General features: G+C 58.6%; 1 protein-coding gene across 4 annotated transcripts; it reads left to right on the plus strand.

Annotated features, from left to right (window-relative positions):
- Positions 1-315: 315 nt before the first annotated feature.
- DNMT3B (DNA methyltransferase 3 beta) lies at positions 316-14737 on the plus strand (the record flags this gene model as incomplete). 4 transcript variants are annotated; one of them, XM_080628076.1, is made up of 19 exons in its annotated part: positions 316-420; positions 3660-3804; positions 4443-4562; positions 5453-5529; positions 5936-6127; positions 7467-7625; positions 8108-8215; positions 8622-8763; positions 9037-9165; positions 9553-9597; positions 9860-9939; positions 10185-10297; positions 10672-10855; positions 11057-11141; positions 11618-11763; positions 11896-11986; positions 12170-12387; positions 12883-12968; positions 14599-14737. In XM_080628076.1, 19 exons carry the CDS (start codon positions 316-318, stop codon positions 14735-14737), a joined length of 2364 nt encoding a protein of 787 aa, XP_080484202.1. The 4 variants fall into 4 exon arrangements, with proteins under 4 accessions (XP_080484202.1, XP_080484201.1, XP_080484200.1 ...); XM_080628075.1 differs by having other exon boundaries at positions 4443-4558; positions 5377-5529; XM_080628074.1 differs by having other exon boundaries at positions 11896-12387.
- Positions 14738-17127: the final 2390 nt, after the last annotated feature.

Genomic DNA, 17127 nt, shown 5'->3' on the forward strand with positions numbered 1-17127 from the left:
GAACGGCTGGTTGTGATGATCTTAAAGGTCTTTTCCAATCCGGTTGATTCTATGATTCTCCAGGGCCAGGCAGGGGGCATGGGGACAGCGAGGTGTCATTGTCATCACTTTGTGTCCTCTTGTGCAGGGGAAGGATGCAGCAGTAACCGCTCTGGACAGGACCTGCCACGGCTGAGACCCTCCTGGCTGGCGCGGAGCCCCCACTGCCCCCAGCCGTGCCCGCAGCACCCCCGGCCCGGCCGCTCCACACCGGGCACGTCCCGGGGCAGGGGTCGGGGGAGCCGGCGTGGCCCCTGGCAGCGCGACGTGGCCGAGATGAGCATGGTAAAGAGCGTAGAGCGGCTGGAGCAGCGGCTGGCTGTGATGGTGGCTGCCCAGGAGACTCCTCAGGCCTGGTCTTCACGGGGAGAGGAGGGGCCGGTTTGTTTTTTGTTTCTTTTCTTTCATCCGAGCTCGGCTGAGAGGCAGCGGCGGCGGCGGCTGAGCCCGGGGGTGGCCGCGCAGGGCTGGGGCAGGGGGGCAGGAGAGGAAACGGGGGGAAATGGAGGGAAGTGCCGGAGCGCGGGAGAAGCCGGAGAGGGGCCAGGCACAGGAAACGGGCAGGGGAGGGGAGAGCCTGCCCTTCTTAATGAGCCAAAATGGGCTCCCTTTCTTGCTGAACTGCCAGCCCAGCAGCTCTTTTCTTCCCAGGATTAGAGGGAAATGTTCAGTTTGGGGAGAGTTAAAGGGCGTTTGTGTGGGGGGCAGCCCTGAGCCAGCCCGGAGGGAACGAGCCCTGGCCATTGGGGTCCTTTATTCCTTTTTGTTATTCAAACAGGGCCTGGGTGATGGCTGCCATCCCAGCCATCCCGTAAAACTTCCAGCCTTTTGATATGCATGCCCCTGTCTGGAGGCAAAGTCCGGCTGTCTCCCTGCGAGCTCCCCACCTACCCGGAACAGCACCTGATAAGGGCCAGGCTGTTTTCTCAAGAAGGAAAACTGAAAGTGGCCCCAGTCCTGGGCTGAGGAGCAGCCATGGGTCATGGGCAGCAGGGTTCAGGGCAGTGGGGTCCTGAGGCATGGTCTGTGGGACAGGATGTGATGCCTAGTAGGTGAGAGCAGCTCCTCTGCCTGCTCTGCCTGCACTGGGGCACCAGCTGCTCCCCAGGCTGTCTCTTGAAGCAGTTAATGCTGTGGCATGGTCCTTAACCAGTTTGGCAAACCTTAAAGAAACTGGTATTGCAAAACTAGGGCGGGATCCGGAGTCAGCGGGTTCATTGTCTCGGTGGGGTATTGCTGCAGGGCACATCCCAGGCACCAGGCAGAGCCAGGCGGCCGCTAACACTGGTCTCTTGGGATGCTCAGAGCATCTGAGCTGGAATCCTGTGCGGTTCGAGTCTTGGTCGGTTCCCATAGGAAGCGTGCGGCTGCAGCACTCGCCTGTGTGTTTGCAGTGCATTGAGCAGTGCAGACTGCGGTGCTGGTTTTCTCCTCCTCCTGTGAGACACAACATGTGCGGGGAGTGCTCTGGTTCTTATTATTTTAGTAATGCCCTGTGCACATGTTGGTGTGCGAGGGGAGGCGAGGACAAAGAGCTGAGCCTCCTTCCCGAGCGTGGTGAGCCTTGTAGGGATGGCGGCTCCAGGGGGATCAGTGGGAAGGACAGGATGGTCTTGGGCATGCAGCTTCCTTGCTTGGTGCTAAAGCAGCATCAAGATGGGAATTGCAGTCCTGCTGTCCCGGCATAGGTGTTTGTGAGAGCGAGACTTTAGCTTCGCAGTTTGGGCCTGGTGTGATGTGATGTTCCCTTTCCTGCCTGGTATCGGAGGATGGTGATGGGATGTCCTCAAGTGATCTGGAGTGGTGCAGCTGGAGAAGTGCGTGGTGTGATGTTCCTGGGTGTGCACTGCTTGCTTTGTAATTGGAATAAAGTCAGAGCTCCCTGAGCATTCGACAAAGCTGAGCTGGGTGCAGCGGGTGCTCGGTCCTGGCTGATTGCCTTGGGGGGGGGGGATACCTGGCTGCTGTGTCACCAGTGTCAGCAGTGCAGGGCGGGTGGGGATATATCACTGCATTGCGAGCCAGGGCACACCGGGCAGCGCCAGGCTGAGAAAGGAAAAAGCCATTTTGAGGTGCAGGTTTGAATGTCCTGGACTCTGGCTCTGTCTGGGGCTGCCACTCAAAGGACCAGATGCAAAGGTCACATGAAGGCCCTGGTGGGGTTTGAGGATGCAGATGTTTGCAGGGCTGGGAGGTGGCCTTGCCTGCTGCTGTCCTCCATGGATCTTGACAGCTTCACGCTGCCCCATCTTCCATCCTCAGCCTCTCCTCTGGGTCCTGCTCATGCTAAGGGAGCAGCACATCCTCTCACACCTCACTGTGTGGGTTCCCAATGGAGATTCTCTGTATTTTGGTGAGATTTTTCATGGCAGCATTGCCGTTGGTGAGAGTTGCTGCTGCACTGCAGCCTGCAGAAGGGAGCAGAGCCTGGAGGGGCTGACCTGCCTGTGCTGCACCGCATCGGGGCCAGGACCGGCTGCCGGGGCCGGAGCAGCCCAGCGAGTCTGGGCAGCTCCCAGGAATTGTTCACTGGGTCTGGAGCAGATGTGCTGCAGCCATGGGACTTCTGCACAGAGCTGTGGGGCTCCAGCGCTTTTACACTCCTGCTGGTGCGGTTCCTCTTGTCCCTTTGTTGGGCAGATGTGTCTGGGGTACAGGCAGGATGTGCACCAGGGGCTCTGGCTATGGAGGTGGGTGCTGGTCACCTGCCTTCCTTCAGGTCTGGATGTTACCAGGGTTTTAACGCTGCCTTTGGCATCTGGAACTTCAGACCCCGGCTGGTCTTTGTTTGCCAGAGGTGCTGACAGACGATCTCGGAGCAGAAATCTCAATTGTTAGAGAAGCAGTTTGAGGCGATGCTGAGCGAGAGCAGTGGGAGGGGGCTGGGGCTGGAGCCCGGGGTCTCTCTGGGGCTGGGGGGGATTGGTTGTGCTTGGTTCCAAACAGGGCTTTGGACGGGTTGAGCCTGGCTTGCTCCTTGCTCGCTGAGCTACGTGCGCCTGCAGTGACGGTGCTGGCAGAGGGGCAAGTTGCAGCACAGACCCATAGCCCAGCAATGAGGCAGCTTCGTTAGCGCGGTCCCGGGTGCCTCTGGGAGAGCCTGGGAGCTTCCACTTCCGAAAACAGGATCCAGGGAGGGCAGAGGCCTCTGGGTGCCGGTGAGGTGCCGGGGACACGTGGCCGGGCTCTGTCTGTGCTGCAGCAGCTCCCGGTGCAGGGGACACTGGCACAAGGGGGTGCTGCCGGTGCTGTGGGTGCAGACCCTTGTCCTGCCCTGACCCGGGTGAGGCCAGGGAAGGGGCAGGAGGAGTTTTCTCCCTTTGGGGGAGTTCAGGTCGCTGCAGGCGCCAGGACTTTGCCCCCCATGGCGAGCTCTGCTGTGTCCTGCTGCTGTGAGAGCCGCCTGCTGCTGGGTGCAGGGCACGGGGATGGTGGATGCGGCTTCTGTTTGCTGGAGCTGGTGGGTCCTCAGAGCCACCGCTTAGCTCCCAGGGCCGCTGCAGATGCGGCTCCAGTCAGACCCCTCCACAAAGGGCTGGACTGAAGAGCTTACAGCAGGGGCTTTGCCTGCCCTGGGGCTTTCTGCATTCTCCATTTCCTTTCTGCTCTGGCTTCCACAGGCGACCATGAAGAAGGACAGCAGCCACGGCCAGGAGGAGGCAGACTGCAGGGCAGAGCTGATCCTCCTCAACGGGGCCTGTACCAGTCCCGCCAGTGACACCCCCACCATCATACGGGAGACAAATGGGAAGCCCAGCACTCCAGGTGAGTCTCGATGTGCCCAGGGTGCACAGGGATACATGAAACCAGGGATGTCCCAGCCACTGTCCCAGGGGTTGCAGCACAGTGTCCAGGGTCCCTCCACAACTTCGCTGGGTCTTTTCTTCCCGACAGCACATCCATGAGTCCAGGCCACAGCAACAGCAGTGGTTGTGGAAAGGGGTGCTATGCTGGGATGCTGGCTCTGCCCCTTAATGGTTTAACCTCTTGGAGTAAGGGAGCCCTCATCCTCTCGAGGAGTGCCCGGGGATGCTCAGGTTGTGGTCCTCAAATCCCACCTCTTGTATTCATAAGGTCCTGCTTTAAATGAACTGACAAGCCCTGAATAGCAGGTGTATAGTTTGTTTATGGCTCAGGAACAAAAAGGTGCATAAGAAGGTCCCTCCCTCCCAGCCTGGGTGCAGGTGGGGGATCTGGGACTGCTGCTGTTGGTAGCACCACAATGGGCAGCCTCGGGGATGCTGCTTGTAGTCTGCTCTCAGCCTCATTTCTCCAGGAGGAGGCTTTGGTCTCTTCAAGCCCCAGTGTGCTGCCCGGAGCAGCGAGGGTTTGGGTGGTTTGGGGTGTGCAGGGCATGGCTGGGGAGGCTCATGGAGCCTGAGGCTGCTCTTATCCCTGTGCAGATGCTGGGGGCCTGGGGCTGCCATCACTGGAGAACAACGAGAGGGTGAACAAGGGAGACCCGGCCAAGGAGGAGGAGGGCCTGTCCTGGCCCCTGGCTCTCGCGGAGGTGCAGGAGGCAAGTGTTCAGCAGGACCTCGGAGCCAGGGCTCTATGTGGGGACCCTCACCCATTCCGCCCCGGGCTATGGGAGCAGCCGAATGGCAGATGCAATATTCATTTACAAGCAGAATATTTGTTTGCATTGTTCAGTTCCTGCTGTGCTTTATGTCAGTAGCAGCAGTGTGGTGGGGGTGATGCAGCGATGCCCACGACGTGTTGCAGCAATATAATCACTGTTATGCTGATATTGTCTTCAGTTGATGGACCGAAGCATCTCACCCCCTCCTCAGGGCATCCTGCTTTTGGCTGCTTTGGGGCTGGGTCCCAGTTTTGTGTTGAGTAGGTTGAAAAACCCCAGGGGATTTTCACTTGTGAAGTCTCACCTTGTGCTGAAGCTCTCTTGTGCTGCATGCAGGAAACCCCCTTGGGTTGCGCTGTTCATAAACTGCAGCTGCTGAACCGCAGGGGAAGGGCTGCTCTGGTGCCTCTGCAGGGCTGGGGCAGGAGGGAGGTAGAGAAGGCTACAGTTGAGGAGGGTACAGTCAGGGATGCACGTGATGGCTGAAAACAAAGGTGATGTGACCAGCTGCTGGTGGGAAGCTCTCCCAGTGCTGGGGGCTGCAGCAGTGTGTGCTCCTGAGCACCTTACAGTCAGCAGAGATGCTCTGAAGTGCAGGGTCTCAGCAAGGGGCTCAGCCCAAGATGCTTCCCGCAGCTGCCTGTGCTCCTCTTGCATTCCCCATCCATCCCCAGGGCCCTGGTGCTGCCCTGTTCCTGCATGGGGAAGGTGGCGTCTGTGCCACATCCACGCCACGTCCTCTGCTCTGGTTGCAGGTGCGGCCCCGGGGCAGCGCGGGCTGGGAGAGCAGCCTCCGGCAGAAGCCCCCCGTGCGCCTCATCTTCCAGGCAGGGCAGACCCGCCAAGAGATGAAGATCAAGGAAACCAACAGCGTGGAGCCCCCCCGGGACCTGCCGACCCCCCTGCGGGTGAGGGTGCGTGGGGCTGGGGCTGCCCTGGGGCTCCCCTGCGATCGGGAGACCTGCACTGCTGCCGTGCCCTGCCCAAGGCTCCCGGCACGCTCTGTGCCTCAGCTTCCCCTGTGCAGTGGGGGGTGTGTGGGCTGCTGCTTGCCACTACTGTGAACTGGGTGCTTTGGGGTGAACTGGGGAGGGGAAAAGGGAAGGGAGCAAGCGTTGCACCGTTTTCTATGTGTCTTGAGAGCAGAAGCAGAGCACTTCTCCTTCAGGTGCTCGGCCTTTCCCTCCATTCCTGGTGTCCCCCTTCCCAAGTTCCCCCTCTCTGATCCCTGGATATGTGGCTGGGGGTGAAGTGGGGCAGGTTTCTGCTCCCGTTCCCCTCTCTGTGCTCACACTCCACTTCTCCACCATGCAGAGCTCCAAGCGACGCCAGTCCACACCTATCCCTATCCCCACCATTGACCTGACGGAGGAGGATTCCCGGGACTCATCCCGGAGCAGCAGCACACTCTCTGGCAGCAGCTCCCAGGAGGGGCAGAACAGCTCCACTGAGCTGGGGACTGAGGAGACCGAGAGCAGGGACATGGGGATGGCGCTGGAGTACCAGGTACGGATGGGTCCGACTCTGCTCCCGCACCTGGGATGCTGCAGCTTCTCCTGCATCCCTTCCCCTACCTGCCCTTCCCTGTGTGCCCAGGCTGTGATGACGCTGGGCTGTTCCTATCCATCGGGCACTGCTCTGGGGCTGCAGGAGGGTGCTGTGCAGGGATGGGCCCTGCCTGTGCTGCTTGTGGGGCTGGCAAAGCCTCCAAGGGCCCCGGAGGCACGTGCGTGGCACACGCCGGGCTGGCAGCGTGCCGTGCCCTGCCGAGACATGCAGTTGCATGTGCAGGAAACATTTCTGGGGTGATGCTGGGTTGGAGCGGAGCTGCTGGAGCTGCAGAGGGTGATTCAGTGCCTGCAGGCAGTGGGGCAGGGCCCCAGACTTGCAGGAATTGGGCAATTGCATCTTGCTGCGTAATTAGGTGCCTAATTGTGGAATAAAGCTGGGAAGGAGGGCTCTGCAGGTCAAGGTGACTGCTCCTGCATGGGGAGCATGGTCCTGGCATGGTCCCTGTCAGGCTGCCTGATGGAGGCCCTTGGCACGGTCATGCCAAAATTCCCAGCTCTCCTTTTTGTTGTCTGTTTTGCTCTGCCCCATTTCCTGTTCTTCCCTGTGGGTGCCCTGTCCGTGGGGTGCAGCCGGATCGGCTGAGCTGTGAACCCCACAGAGGGGCTGCCCTGTGCCAAGGAGCAACCTCAGGAAGCCCAGGGAGCAGCCTCAGTCCAAAGCCCTCCCTGCAGCAGCAGGACACGCGCATCCCTGCTTGCTTCCTGCATCCTTTGGCCTGGGCAGCAGCATGCAGTGAGCTGGGTTCTTCCAGACAAATGTGGCTGTGATGGGCAATGGGATTGGGAGAATCCGTGCTCCTTGGAGCTGCTGCCTGCCTGCCTTGCCCATTCCCATCACCCGGCTGCTGCTGCAAGCCCTGTGACAGTCGGAGCTTCCTTCCTGCTGGTTTGTGTGCGGCAGGGAAAGGTGTTTGCAGATCCTGGGAGGGCAGGCGGGAGCTGGTGGGATCGGGGTGGAAGTGGGGTGCTGGTGCTAACGCTGGGGGGGCTGTGTAGGATGCAGCACGCAATGTTCAGGCCTTCCTGCATGGCACAGGGCTGGCTCTGGTGCCATCGGGGTGTGCTCTGCTGTTCTCCTGAGGCAGGGGATGCAGCTCCTGTGCATCCCTGTGCAGAGGTTCACAGGTGACCAGTGATGGGCATACGTGGTGGAGCAGCAGTGTGGGGTGCTCTGTGGCCATTCCCCCATGTTCCGGGGCTCTGTGCCACAGCTGCTTGGATAAACCAGGGAGCTCATTCTGTGGCTGATCCGTGTTGTCCTCTTTTGCCTTTAGGACGGGAAGGATTTTGGAATCGGGGAGCTCGTCTGGGGAAAGATCAAGGGTTTCTCCTGGTGGCCGGCGATCGTCGTCTCCTACAGAGCCACAGCCAAGCGCCCAGCAGCCTCGGGCATGCGCTGGGTGCAGTGGTTTGGGGATGGGAAGTTCTCTGAGGTGAGCTTCTGCCTGTGCCTGGCTTCACCCGGGCTGGAGCCCTCATCCCTGCACAGCTCTGCTGCCTGCCCTGTTCCTGAGGCTGCCTCTGGGGTCTGTGTGTGCCCGGCTGCAGCCTCCCCTGGCAGAGACCCCGGTGGCTCCAATGACAACAGCCTGGCCACCATAGGCTGGTGACAGGACCCAGTGATGGGAATGTCCCCGGGGTGCAGCAGGGAGGGAAGTGCTGTGCCACAGGGCTGCGCTGGCAGAAGTGCGGTGCCAGCAGTGGCTGCACGCAGCCTGTTCCATGTGTGCAGTGCTGCCACTGCTCATCACCTTCTGCAGCTGATGCTGAGCTTGCTCCCATGGCCACAGAGCCCAGACAAAGCCCTCGCCTGCGCTGGGCACGCGTTACGGCAGGGCTGCGTGTGTGGCACGGGGTGCAGGCTGCTACAGGGACGTGTCCGTGCCCGGTGTGGGCTTTTGTTGCTGTCCCACAGGTCTCTGCAGACAAGCTGATGGGACTTGTGGCCTTTAGGCAGCATTTCAACCTGTCCACGTTCAACAAGCTGGTCTCCTACCGCCGAGCCGTATACCATGCACTGGAGGTAACTGGAGCAGAGCTGGGGCTGGGTGCAGGAAGGAGCCAAGTGAAGCAGCTGGGGCTGGGCTGTCCCTGCTCCCATCAGATGGGGCTGTTGGAGGCAGCCGGCTCATGGCAGGGAGGGGATGCACAGGAGGGCGGCTGGAATTCCCAGCACCGGAATCCGACAGTTGCCGCTGTGCTGAGCCCTGTGCATGTGTGTATGGTGGGGATAGGACTCGGGGCATGACCCTGGCAGGCATGGGGGCCATGTAGCTACAGCTGGGCTGCTCCCTGCCTGGGGACCAGCCCCTGTCCCATGGTGTCCTCTGCAGTCCCACAGTGTCCCATGGTGTCCTCTGCTGTCCCACAGTGTCCCATGGTATCCCGTGGTGTCCCACGGTATCCCACAGGGTCCTTCCTCTTGATAGGTTGCCCGGAGCCGGTCGGGAAAGACGTTTTCCACAGCCCCTGGGGAGTCCCTGGAGGAGCAGCTGAAGCCCATGATTGATTGGGCACTCACTGGCTTCAAACCCCTGGGCTTCAAGGGACTGCGGCCGCCCAAAGCCTCAGGTGAGGTGGTGCCATGAGCCAGGCATGGGGATGGCGTTGGCAATGCTGAGCCTGCTGGATTGGTCCCGAGGTGGCCCTGGGGCTTCTCAGTGGGGTCCCTCCTGGCAGCATTGCCAGAAGCCAGAGTAAAGCACCTCAAAGCCATCGCTCCTGGAAGTCAAAGACCTGGATGCGCCTTGAGCCATGCTGGGGAGCTGCGGTGGTGTCCCTCGGTGCCCTGGGATGCTCCCAGGGCTGGAGGCTTGTGCCCAAGGAGCCACCTTTCCCTTGCAGAGAATGGGGTCCTGAGGAACGGGACGGAGGAGGTGCTGTCCCTGGAGCAGTGTCCCCCCACCAAGAGGCTGAAGACCAATCTCTGCAACAGTGGCAAGGAGCAGCGTGTGGAGGAGGAGCAAACCCGAGGTGCGCAGCAGGGAGCTGGGGAGCACCGTGCATCCTGTGGCACTGGGGAACCTCTCTGGGAAAGGGCTCGGCTCTTCCCGGGGGATGTGAGCTTGGTTTCCGAAGGCGAAAGCTTTTATGGGCCTTACAAGACACCAGCAAACCCAGCTGCGAGACACAGGCTGGGCTCCACTGATTGCTTAGCTTGGAAATGATCTTTGAGCTCTAGTTGTGGTGCGTCCAGCAGTGAAGGACATGGGGTTTGCACCAAAATGCCTGATACGCCTTTGCTGTGTAATGCCCAACGGGGCAACAGCAGTTTTAATGAAGAAATAAGGCATCTGTATGTAGAGGGTTTTGTTTGTTACTGAAGGACTGATAAATCCTTGTATTTCGTATTTCCTAAAGAGCAAATGGTGTCGGAAGTTACGAACAACAGCGGGAGCCTCGAAGGTAACAGACAGTCCTCTCTTGGGAAAGGTGTGGGGTGATGCAGGTGATGGGCAAAGATCCTGGGTCCCTCTTTATGGCTCCAAGTGGGAAGGGGGAAGGTGCTGGGGTGCCCGGTGCAGATCCCCCTGGGGGGCCTGTTCCTGAGGGAGCCTCGGGCACCTCCAGACCAGCGCATGTCTGCGGCACAGGGCAGTGGGGTCTGCTCCCCAGCACAGGCTCCCTGCCCTTCCCTGGGCTCAGCAGAGCTCCGTCTGTCCTGCAGAGAGCTGTTTGTCCTGCGGGAGGAGGAACCCGGCCACCTTCCACCCGCTGTTTGAAGGGGGGCTCTGCCAGACCTGCAGGGTAAGTGCTGGCAGGATGGGTGCAGGATCCAGCCCTGCTGCACAGGGCAGGAGGGGGGTGGCTGCCAGGTCCTGGCTGGGCTGTATCCACCATGGGGCTGTCCCTTGCCGTGTCTCCACTCGAAGCACCAAGGATGGGCATCCTCAAGCTCTCAGTGTGCATCAGAGATGGAGCAATCTGTTCACACTCTGATCACAGGTCCTGATCCCTTTGTACTTCTCTCCTCCCGGTTCTCCTTTCGCTAGGATAGATTCCTGGAGCTCTTCTACATGTACGATGAGGACGGTTACCAGTCCTACTGCACAGTGTGCTGCGAGGGCAAGGAGCTGCTGCTCTGCAGCAATGCTGGCTGCTGCAGGTGGGTCCTGGCTGTTCCTTGGGCTGAGCTCCCAGCGATGCTCCTGGGAGCTGCAGGGAAGCGGGGTTGTGTGTGAGCCCTGGCAAGGGGCTGGTGCTGGCTGCAATGCAGCTCGTCCCAGCACAGCCTCCCCATCCCTGCTGAGCCAGGCTTCACCCGGATAACAACCCCTGGGAGGTTGGCAGGAGCGTTCCCCACGCCCGGGTCACTGGTTTGTGTCAGCGTCCCTAGAACCTGGGGTACTGCCTGGCCAAACCTCCTGCAAAACGTTGAGGGGGGAGCTCCACTGCACGGCAGGGGAGACCCCAGGAGAGGCTGGGCTGACCCTGAGGGATCCTGGAGGTGATGGGCACGAGCTGCTCTGGTTTGGGCAGGTGCTTCTGTGTGGAGTGCCTGGAGGTGCTGGTGGGCCGAGGGACGTCAGCCAAGGCGAAAGAGCAGGAGCCCTGGAACTGTTACATGTGCCAGCCCCAGAGGAGCTATGGGGTGCTGCAGCGCCGGCAGGACTGGAACACACGCCTGCAGGACTTCTTCACCAGCGACAAGGGGCAGGAATATGTAAGGGCTGCGGCCATGGGAGCCCAGAGCACTGGGAATGGGGGAGAGGCTGCATTGGAATTCCTCATCCCTCTGCCTTGGCCCCGCTCCTCCACCTTTGCCAAGGGTGGTGCTGGGCTCTTGCCCATGCAGACGCTCTCCTGAAGGCAGGGCTGATGCTTGTGTTGCAGCACTGGGGCTTCATTGCTGGCTTCATTGCAGGCTGCACCCAAAATCTACCCAACGGTCCCACCAGCGAAGAGGAGACCTATTCGAGTGCTGTCTTTGTTTGCTGGCATTGCCACAGGTGAGGCGCTGGAATAGCAGCACCACGTATTGGGGGGATCAGCTTCATGGCCTCAAACCTGTCTCTGAAGGCTTGGTAGGGAGAAGGAGGTGAAGGGCAGGGGGATCCCCACCAGAAGGGCATGAGGGCAGGGGCTCCCATTCCTGCTGGATAGGGCTGTGGAGCAGGGAGGGCATGGGAATTGCTCAGAGGTTCCTGCTGCGGTGGGTGCTGTCTCAAGGGGCTGGTTTCACTGGGAAGCGAGAGCTGTGGGAGTGTTGGCAGCACTGGTTTGACTCCGCTCTGGAATTCTGCTTCCCGGGTTTCCCGAACCTGCTGCAGGAATGGGTCAAAAAAGTGGTTTGCTGTTCCACGAGCCCTGTGTGACTGCCCCCTCCTAGGACACGCAAAAACGGCCACTTCGAGCGTCGCTGCTGATGAAGGAGACCGGGAGACTAAAGAGAGCAGCGCAGCCTCAGACGTCTGTCCCTTGGCAGGGTACCTGGTGCTGAAGGACTTGGGCATCCAAGTGGAGAAGTACATTGCCTCGGAGATCTGTGAAGACCCCATTGCCGTGGGCACCATGCGGCACGAGGGCAACATCACCTACGTGCACGATGTCAGGAACATAACCAAGAGAAATGTGAGCTGGGCAACGAGGCACCGTGGCTGCGGGGGCTCACCCCAGCACCCCTGGGACAGGATTTCCCCCTGCCCTGTCCAGGAGGAGGGAGCCACTTCCCTGGTGTCTCCTAACGGGATCTGTCCACTCTAGATCGAGGAGTGGGGTCCTTTCGACCTGGTGATCGGTGGAAGCCCCTGCAATGACATCTCCCTTGTCAACCCGGCCAGGAAGGGGCTCTATGGTAAGGCTGCTTTGCCTCTGCAGGGCTGGGTTTCCCTGGGGACATTCCTGGGGTTCGGAGCCACCTTAAAGTGCAGGGAAGAGGTGCAGCCCCTATCTGGTGGTGGCTCCCCTCCGAGCTGCAGCCCTTGGGGTGGCACCTGCAAAGCACAGGCTGTGTCCATGCTGGTGGGGAGGCAGCCAGGGCCCCCAGACCCGTGCCCCCCATGCTGCAGCAGATCCCAGCCTGCAGCTCCTTCTTTCTCCCTTGCAGAAGGGACCGGGAGGCTGTTCTTTGAGTTCTACCACCTGCTCAACTACGCTCGTCCCAAGGCGGGAGAGGAGCGTCCCTTCTTCTGGATGTTCGAGAACGTGGTGGCCATGAGGGTCAATGACAAGAGGGACATCTCTCGGTTTCTGGAGGTAGGGATTGTGGCTTTAGGAAGGGCATCTGAGCCGGAGACACCTCCTGTGCTGTGCAAGCTGTGCTGAGCTCTGTGGCTCTGGCTCTGGTTTTGTGTGGCCCCTGCCGGATGCGCACCCCAGGAATCAGGTGTTCATCCTCGGCTCTGGGTCTCCTCAGGCTTGCAGCAGGTTGACCCCAGCACTGGTTCCCTGGGGCAGGTTCTTGCCTTGCAGAAAGGTCTGTTCAGGGCAGTGCCTGCTGTGTTATTTCTAGGCAGAGGGAGATCAGGGACTGGAGAGGATTTTTAGCTGTGCTGGCCATGGCTATGGTGTGGGAGCCCACAGCGCCAACCAGACTGTGCTCTGGTGTGGAGCAGGAGTTTGGGGGGCTGCCTCCTTAGGAGGACTTGCTGTTCACTGCTGTTGCAGTGCAGTGGAGAAGGGCTCCATGCAGGAGAGGGCTGAGCCCACACCTCCTCTAACCTTGATTTTTGCATCTCTCGTGGCCTGCAGTGTAACCCGGTTATGATCGATGCTATCAAGATATCAGCTGCTCACCGGGCGCGCTATTTCTGGGGTAACCTTCCAGGAATGAACAGGTAATGAACCCTTCACTGCCCGTTTGCATCTCTCACTGCAGCTTTGCTCTGTTTCGTGGTGCTTGTGTAGTTCTTCCCTCCTTGGCCCCAAGCCCAGCTCCTGGGAGCTGAAGAGCAGCAGTTCCCGTATGGTGCAGTTCCCTGCGGTGACGAGCACATGATAATGTGCTTGTTAATGAGCAGGGATGAGACTGGGAAAAGCAGCAGCATCCTCTGCCCTGGACCTGGAGCCTGTGGAGGGAAGAGTGATGGGGTCAGTGCAGGATGCTGTGTGCTGTGTTTAGCCTGGGGTTATACATGATGTACTCATCCACCAGCCTTTGTTTAAGATGCGGGCTAATGTGGGGTGCTGTAGGGCAGCCCCATGCCCAGTGAGTGCTGTGTGGGGTTTGCAGGGGCAGGGGATGAACTCCAGCAGCCTCCTTGGCCAAAACTGCTCAGTTCAGTGTGGTGCCTTAGGGAAGCTCCTCCAAGCTTTGTGCACACCTCGGGAGCACCCTGAATTCATGGTAAAACACAGCAGGAGGACTTGGAGTAGAGTAAAATCCTATTGCTACCAGTCCTGTGCACCAGCTACTCCTAGCAACAAACCCTGGAGATTTCACCAGGGAATGCCTCAGCCAATAAAGAGATCAGGTTTAAATACTCTGGATTGTTTGTATTTACATTGCCAGTATTTCTTGGACTTAAAACTAATTAAAGCTGAGGAGAAGAATGCAGGAATTTGAAAGTGAAATAGCAATTACCGAGGCTTTGTCATGTGAAATGGCACTTGGAGAACCTTCCTCTGATGGAAGCCCAGGGATGAGCTGTCTCCATGATCTGTCCCGGAGCGATGCTTGTGGAGGTGCCTTGCTGAGCAGAGTGGGCAGAGATGTGAGTTTATGGCTCGGTGTGGCTCCTGGGACAGCGTTGTACTGACCTCAGCCATGGCAGAGAGGCTGCGTGATGACATGGCCATGGAGCTGGGAGGAGGAATTTTCCATTGTCTTTAGCGTTTGCTTTTTGCTCCCTATACTCGGTGCTGATTCCTGGCTGGAGATCACTGGTGGCTCTTGGGTTTGTTTTTCCCTTTATTTTTCCTAATCCAGTTTTAAAATGGAGCCAGCATGGGGGGGTCTCAACCCCTTGCAGCATCTCCCTCCAGCTGGAAGCTCTGCGGGGGTGTGTTCCCAGGGGCATCAGCCACTGGGTGCACTGGTGGTGGTGGGCTCATGGACAGCAGTGCTTCTGGGGCCAGGCAGATGTGCTTGCACGGATACACGAGGGGTGGTTTGTCTGTGTCCATGGGAGCAGGGCTGCAGGTGTGGGCTCTGCTCTGCTGCCCTTGGGCAAGTGCCTCTGGCTCTGGGCAGAGCAAGAAAGACTGCGTCACCTTTGTCAGATGCTTTGGGTGGGAAGCAGTGCACATTCACTTGCTGCCAACTCTGGGAAAGGAAATCAGAGCTGGTGGGGAGCACTGACACTGCTGAGGAGCTTCTGCTGAGCAAGACTCTGAAACACAGGCTGGGGCTCGAGGGATGCAGGGATGGACGCAGATGAGACAGAGAGATGCTGTGTCCTGGCTGCATCTGATGGGCACCGGCGCAGTCACCAAAGCTCACCCACCCTCCTCTGCTCTGCTCCACAGGATCTTTGGCTTCCCCCTCCACTACACAGACGTCTCCAACATGGGCCGCGGTGCTCGCCAGAAGCTGCTGCGATCGTGGAGTGTCCCCGTCATCCAGCACCTCTTCTCCCCGCTCAAGGATTACTTTGCCTGCGAATAGGCAGCCGAGCACCCCTCATCTCTCTGGTAAAGGTGCACAGCTCAGCTGGAGGCGGGAGAGGGACGGGCCCGTCGCTGCTCTTCCCTCCTGCAGGGAGGCAGCCTGGTCCCGCAGGGGAAGCCGAGGCAATGTCTTTAACCAAAGAACCTGGCAGGGTAACTTTTCTTGAAAGGGACTGATGGCAGTGATAGAAAACATGGACAAAAGAGCTTTAATTGCCCAGTGCAGGAAGCTCTGTGCATGGCTGAGACCATGGGAAGTCTCCTTCAGAGCATTAAATATCCCGGTTTAGCCTAGAGCTGAAAGTCACAACTTGCTGAGCAGTGAGCGTGGAGTCAGCTGCCGAGGTGCTGCGGGCAGATGTGAACTGCAGCGAGTCACTGCTTCTGACCAAACAAAACCTCTCCTGAAGCAACTGCCAAAGCCCCCGGCTGTGGCAGGAGGTGTAAGGGACCCTGCTCAGGTACATACACTGAACACGCAGGATACACACACCAAATCTGTTTTATTGTTGTTTTTTGATAAACTTTCATGTTGTTCAATGTCTATTGCTGCTTTAAGGCATTACATATGAATGTGGAGATTCCTAGACCTGAATGTAGCTGAAACCGAACTGTGAGGTGATAGAATTACTTTTCTAGCTAGAACTAAAGGATTATTGTTTTATACGTTTGGCTGTAGTTTACAAATACTCACTACTTCCTTTTTAAAGCATCCACAACCTTTTCCTTCCATTTTAGAAATCCTGCTGAGGGGTTTCAAAGCTTACACAGGAATTGGAGCAGGGAGGATTTGGGCTCCAGTGTCCATAAAGGAAAATGTTCTCTGAGCATCCATTATCCCCAGTGAATGTGGTGCATGGGCAGGAAGGGCAGTGCAGGGGTCAGTGTGGTCCTCAAGCTGCAGCCCCCAAGTGTTGTGAAGCTGAGCAGTATTGGGAGCATGTTGGCTGTGGTGCAGGAGCTTCCTGGCAGGGAAGATCCCACTGGACCCCAGTGGGGTTGCAGGGTCCTGGAACACAGCACCGGTCTCACCCGCGCTGATCCTGCTCCATGGGCAGCAAGGTGGGAAAGCTGCTGTGGCTTGGGGCAATGTGTGTCTCTTCGTTGCTGGCACTGGTGCTGGGGCAGGTCCTGGGTCTGCAGGCAGGGCTCTGCTCTACCTCTCTCCTTCCCTGCTCACCCATCTCCCCATGCACAGGGCTGCTTTCGTGCTTCTGTGCCCAGCATGTGGCTGGACCAGGAGCTCCTGCAGCCGCCGCTGTGCTCACTTTATTGCCCTCCTGCTCCCTGACTTTGCTGGGGTGATTTCCCGTTGTCCATAAAGTCCTGGTGAGCCCGTCCCACCTGTGCCAGGTTTTCCATAGCCCCCTTAACTCCAATGCACATTTCAATGCACTGAAACAACTCATGGTGTCCCCTCATTGTCCCTCTGTCCTCCCCTACCTCTGCTGTTCACTACACCCTGTCCACAGCGTCTTTTGGTGCCTTCTCAAAGTGAATCATGTCTAAACCACGGGCCAGGCTGCTTCCTGAGGTGTCGTACAGCATCAGTGGGGAATGAGAGCTTCTCTCCCAGCTCCTTCTACCTCTCTGACACATGGGGGCCCTCCTCACCCCTCTCATGGGTGGCGGAGGATGACAGCCTCCTTGGAGGAGAGAGCCTCTTACTTTCCACTCCTCTGTGCCGCTTTCTACCCTGGGCTTTGAGAACCATCTTCTCTGGGTCTCCTGCCCAAGGCTGTGCTCCAGAATGGGCAGAAAGGGAAGCCCAGGGAGCTGAAAGGCTTTTTCCCTTGGTCCTGCCCAGAGGTCACTCTTTAAAGTCTTCCCAGTGGGGGTTGTTCTTGGTGATGTGTTTGAGCTCAGGAATGAGTAGCACCCGATCACCTCCATTATCACCAGCCCCTGGCTGGGAAGATGGTGGGGTGGGTGCTGGGGGTGCTGGGGAAGCCCCAGCATCGTCACCACCAGCTTTGAACCCATCTGCAGCCTCTGGCACCCAGCCTGGACCTGTGATACAACACTTAACTCCTGTGCCTAGACCCAGCCAGAACCTGATGCGGAGCCACAGGGTCACGGCCACCCTCTGCCTTGGGACCCTCTGATGGGTTTGATGTTTCCAAACGGGGCTGACACGTAACCTCTGCTCCCCAGCATCTCTGATTTCATACTCCAGGTCTCACATCCCTTCCCTATCTGATCAAAAGAAAAATAAATAGATGAGGGAAAAAAAAGGACTCGGGGAATTTACACAAAGATAAAAGAGGGATGAGAATTGCCTTGGCATTAAGCTTACTTGATAAGAATTGTAGTAGACAAGTCTTCCTTGAAACAGTTTTCCCTGTAAGAGCTGCCTTTTATTACGAGTTTATAAGATGTTGTCAGGAG

Source organism: Psittacula echo (genome assembly GCF_963264785.1).
Source record: "Psittacula echo genome assembly, chromosome: 12".
NCBI lineage: Eukaryota > Metazoa > Chordata > Aves > Psittaciformes > Psittacidae > Psittacula > Psittacula echo.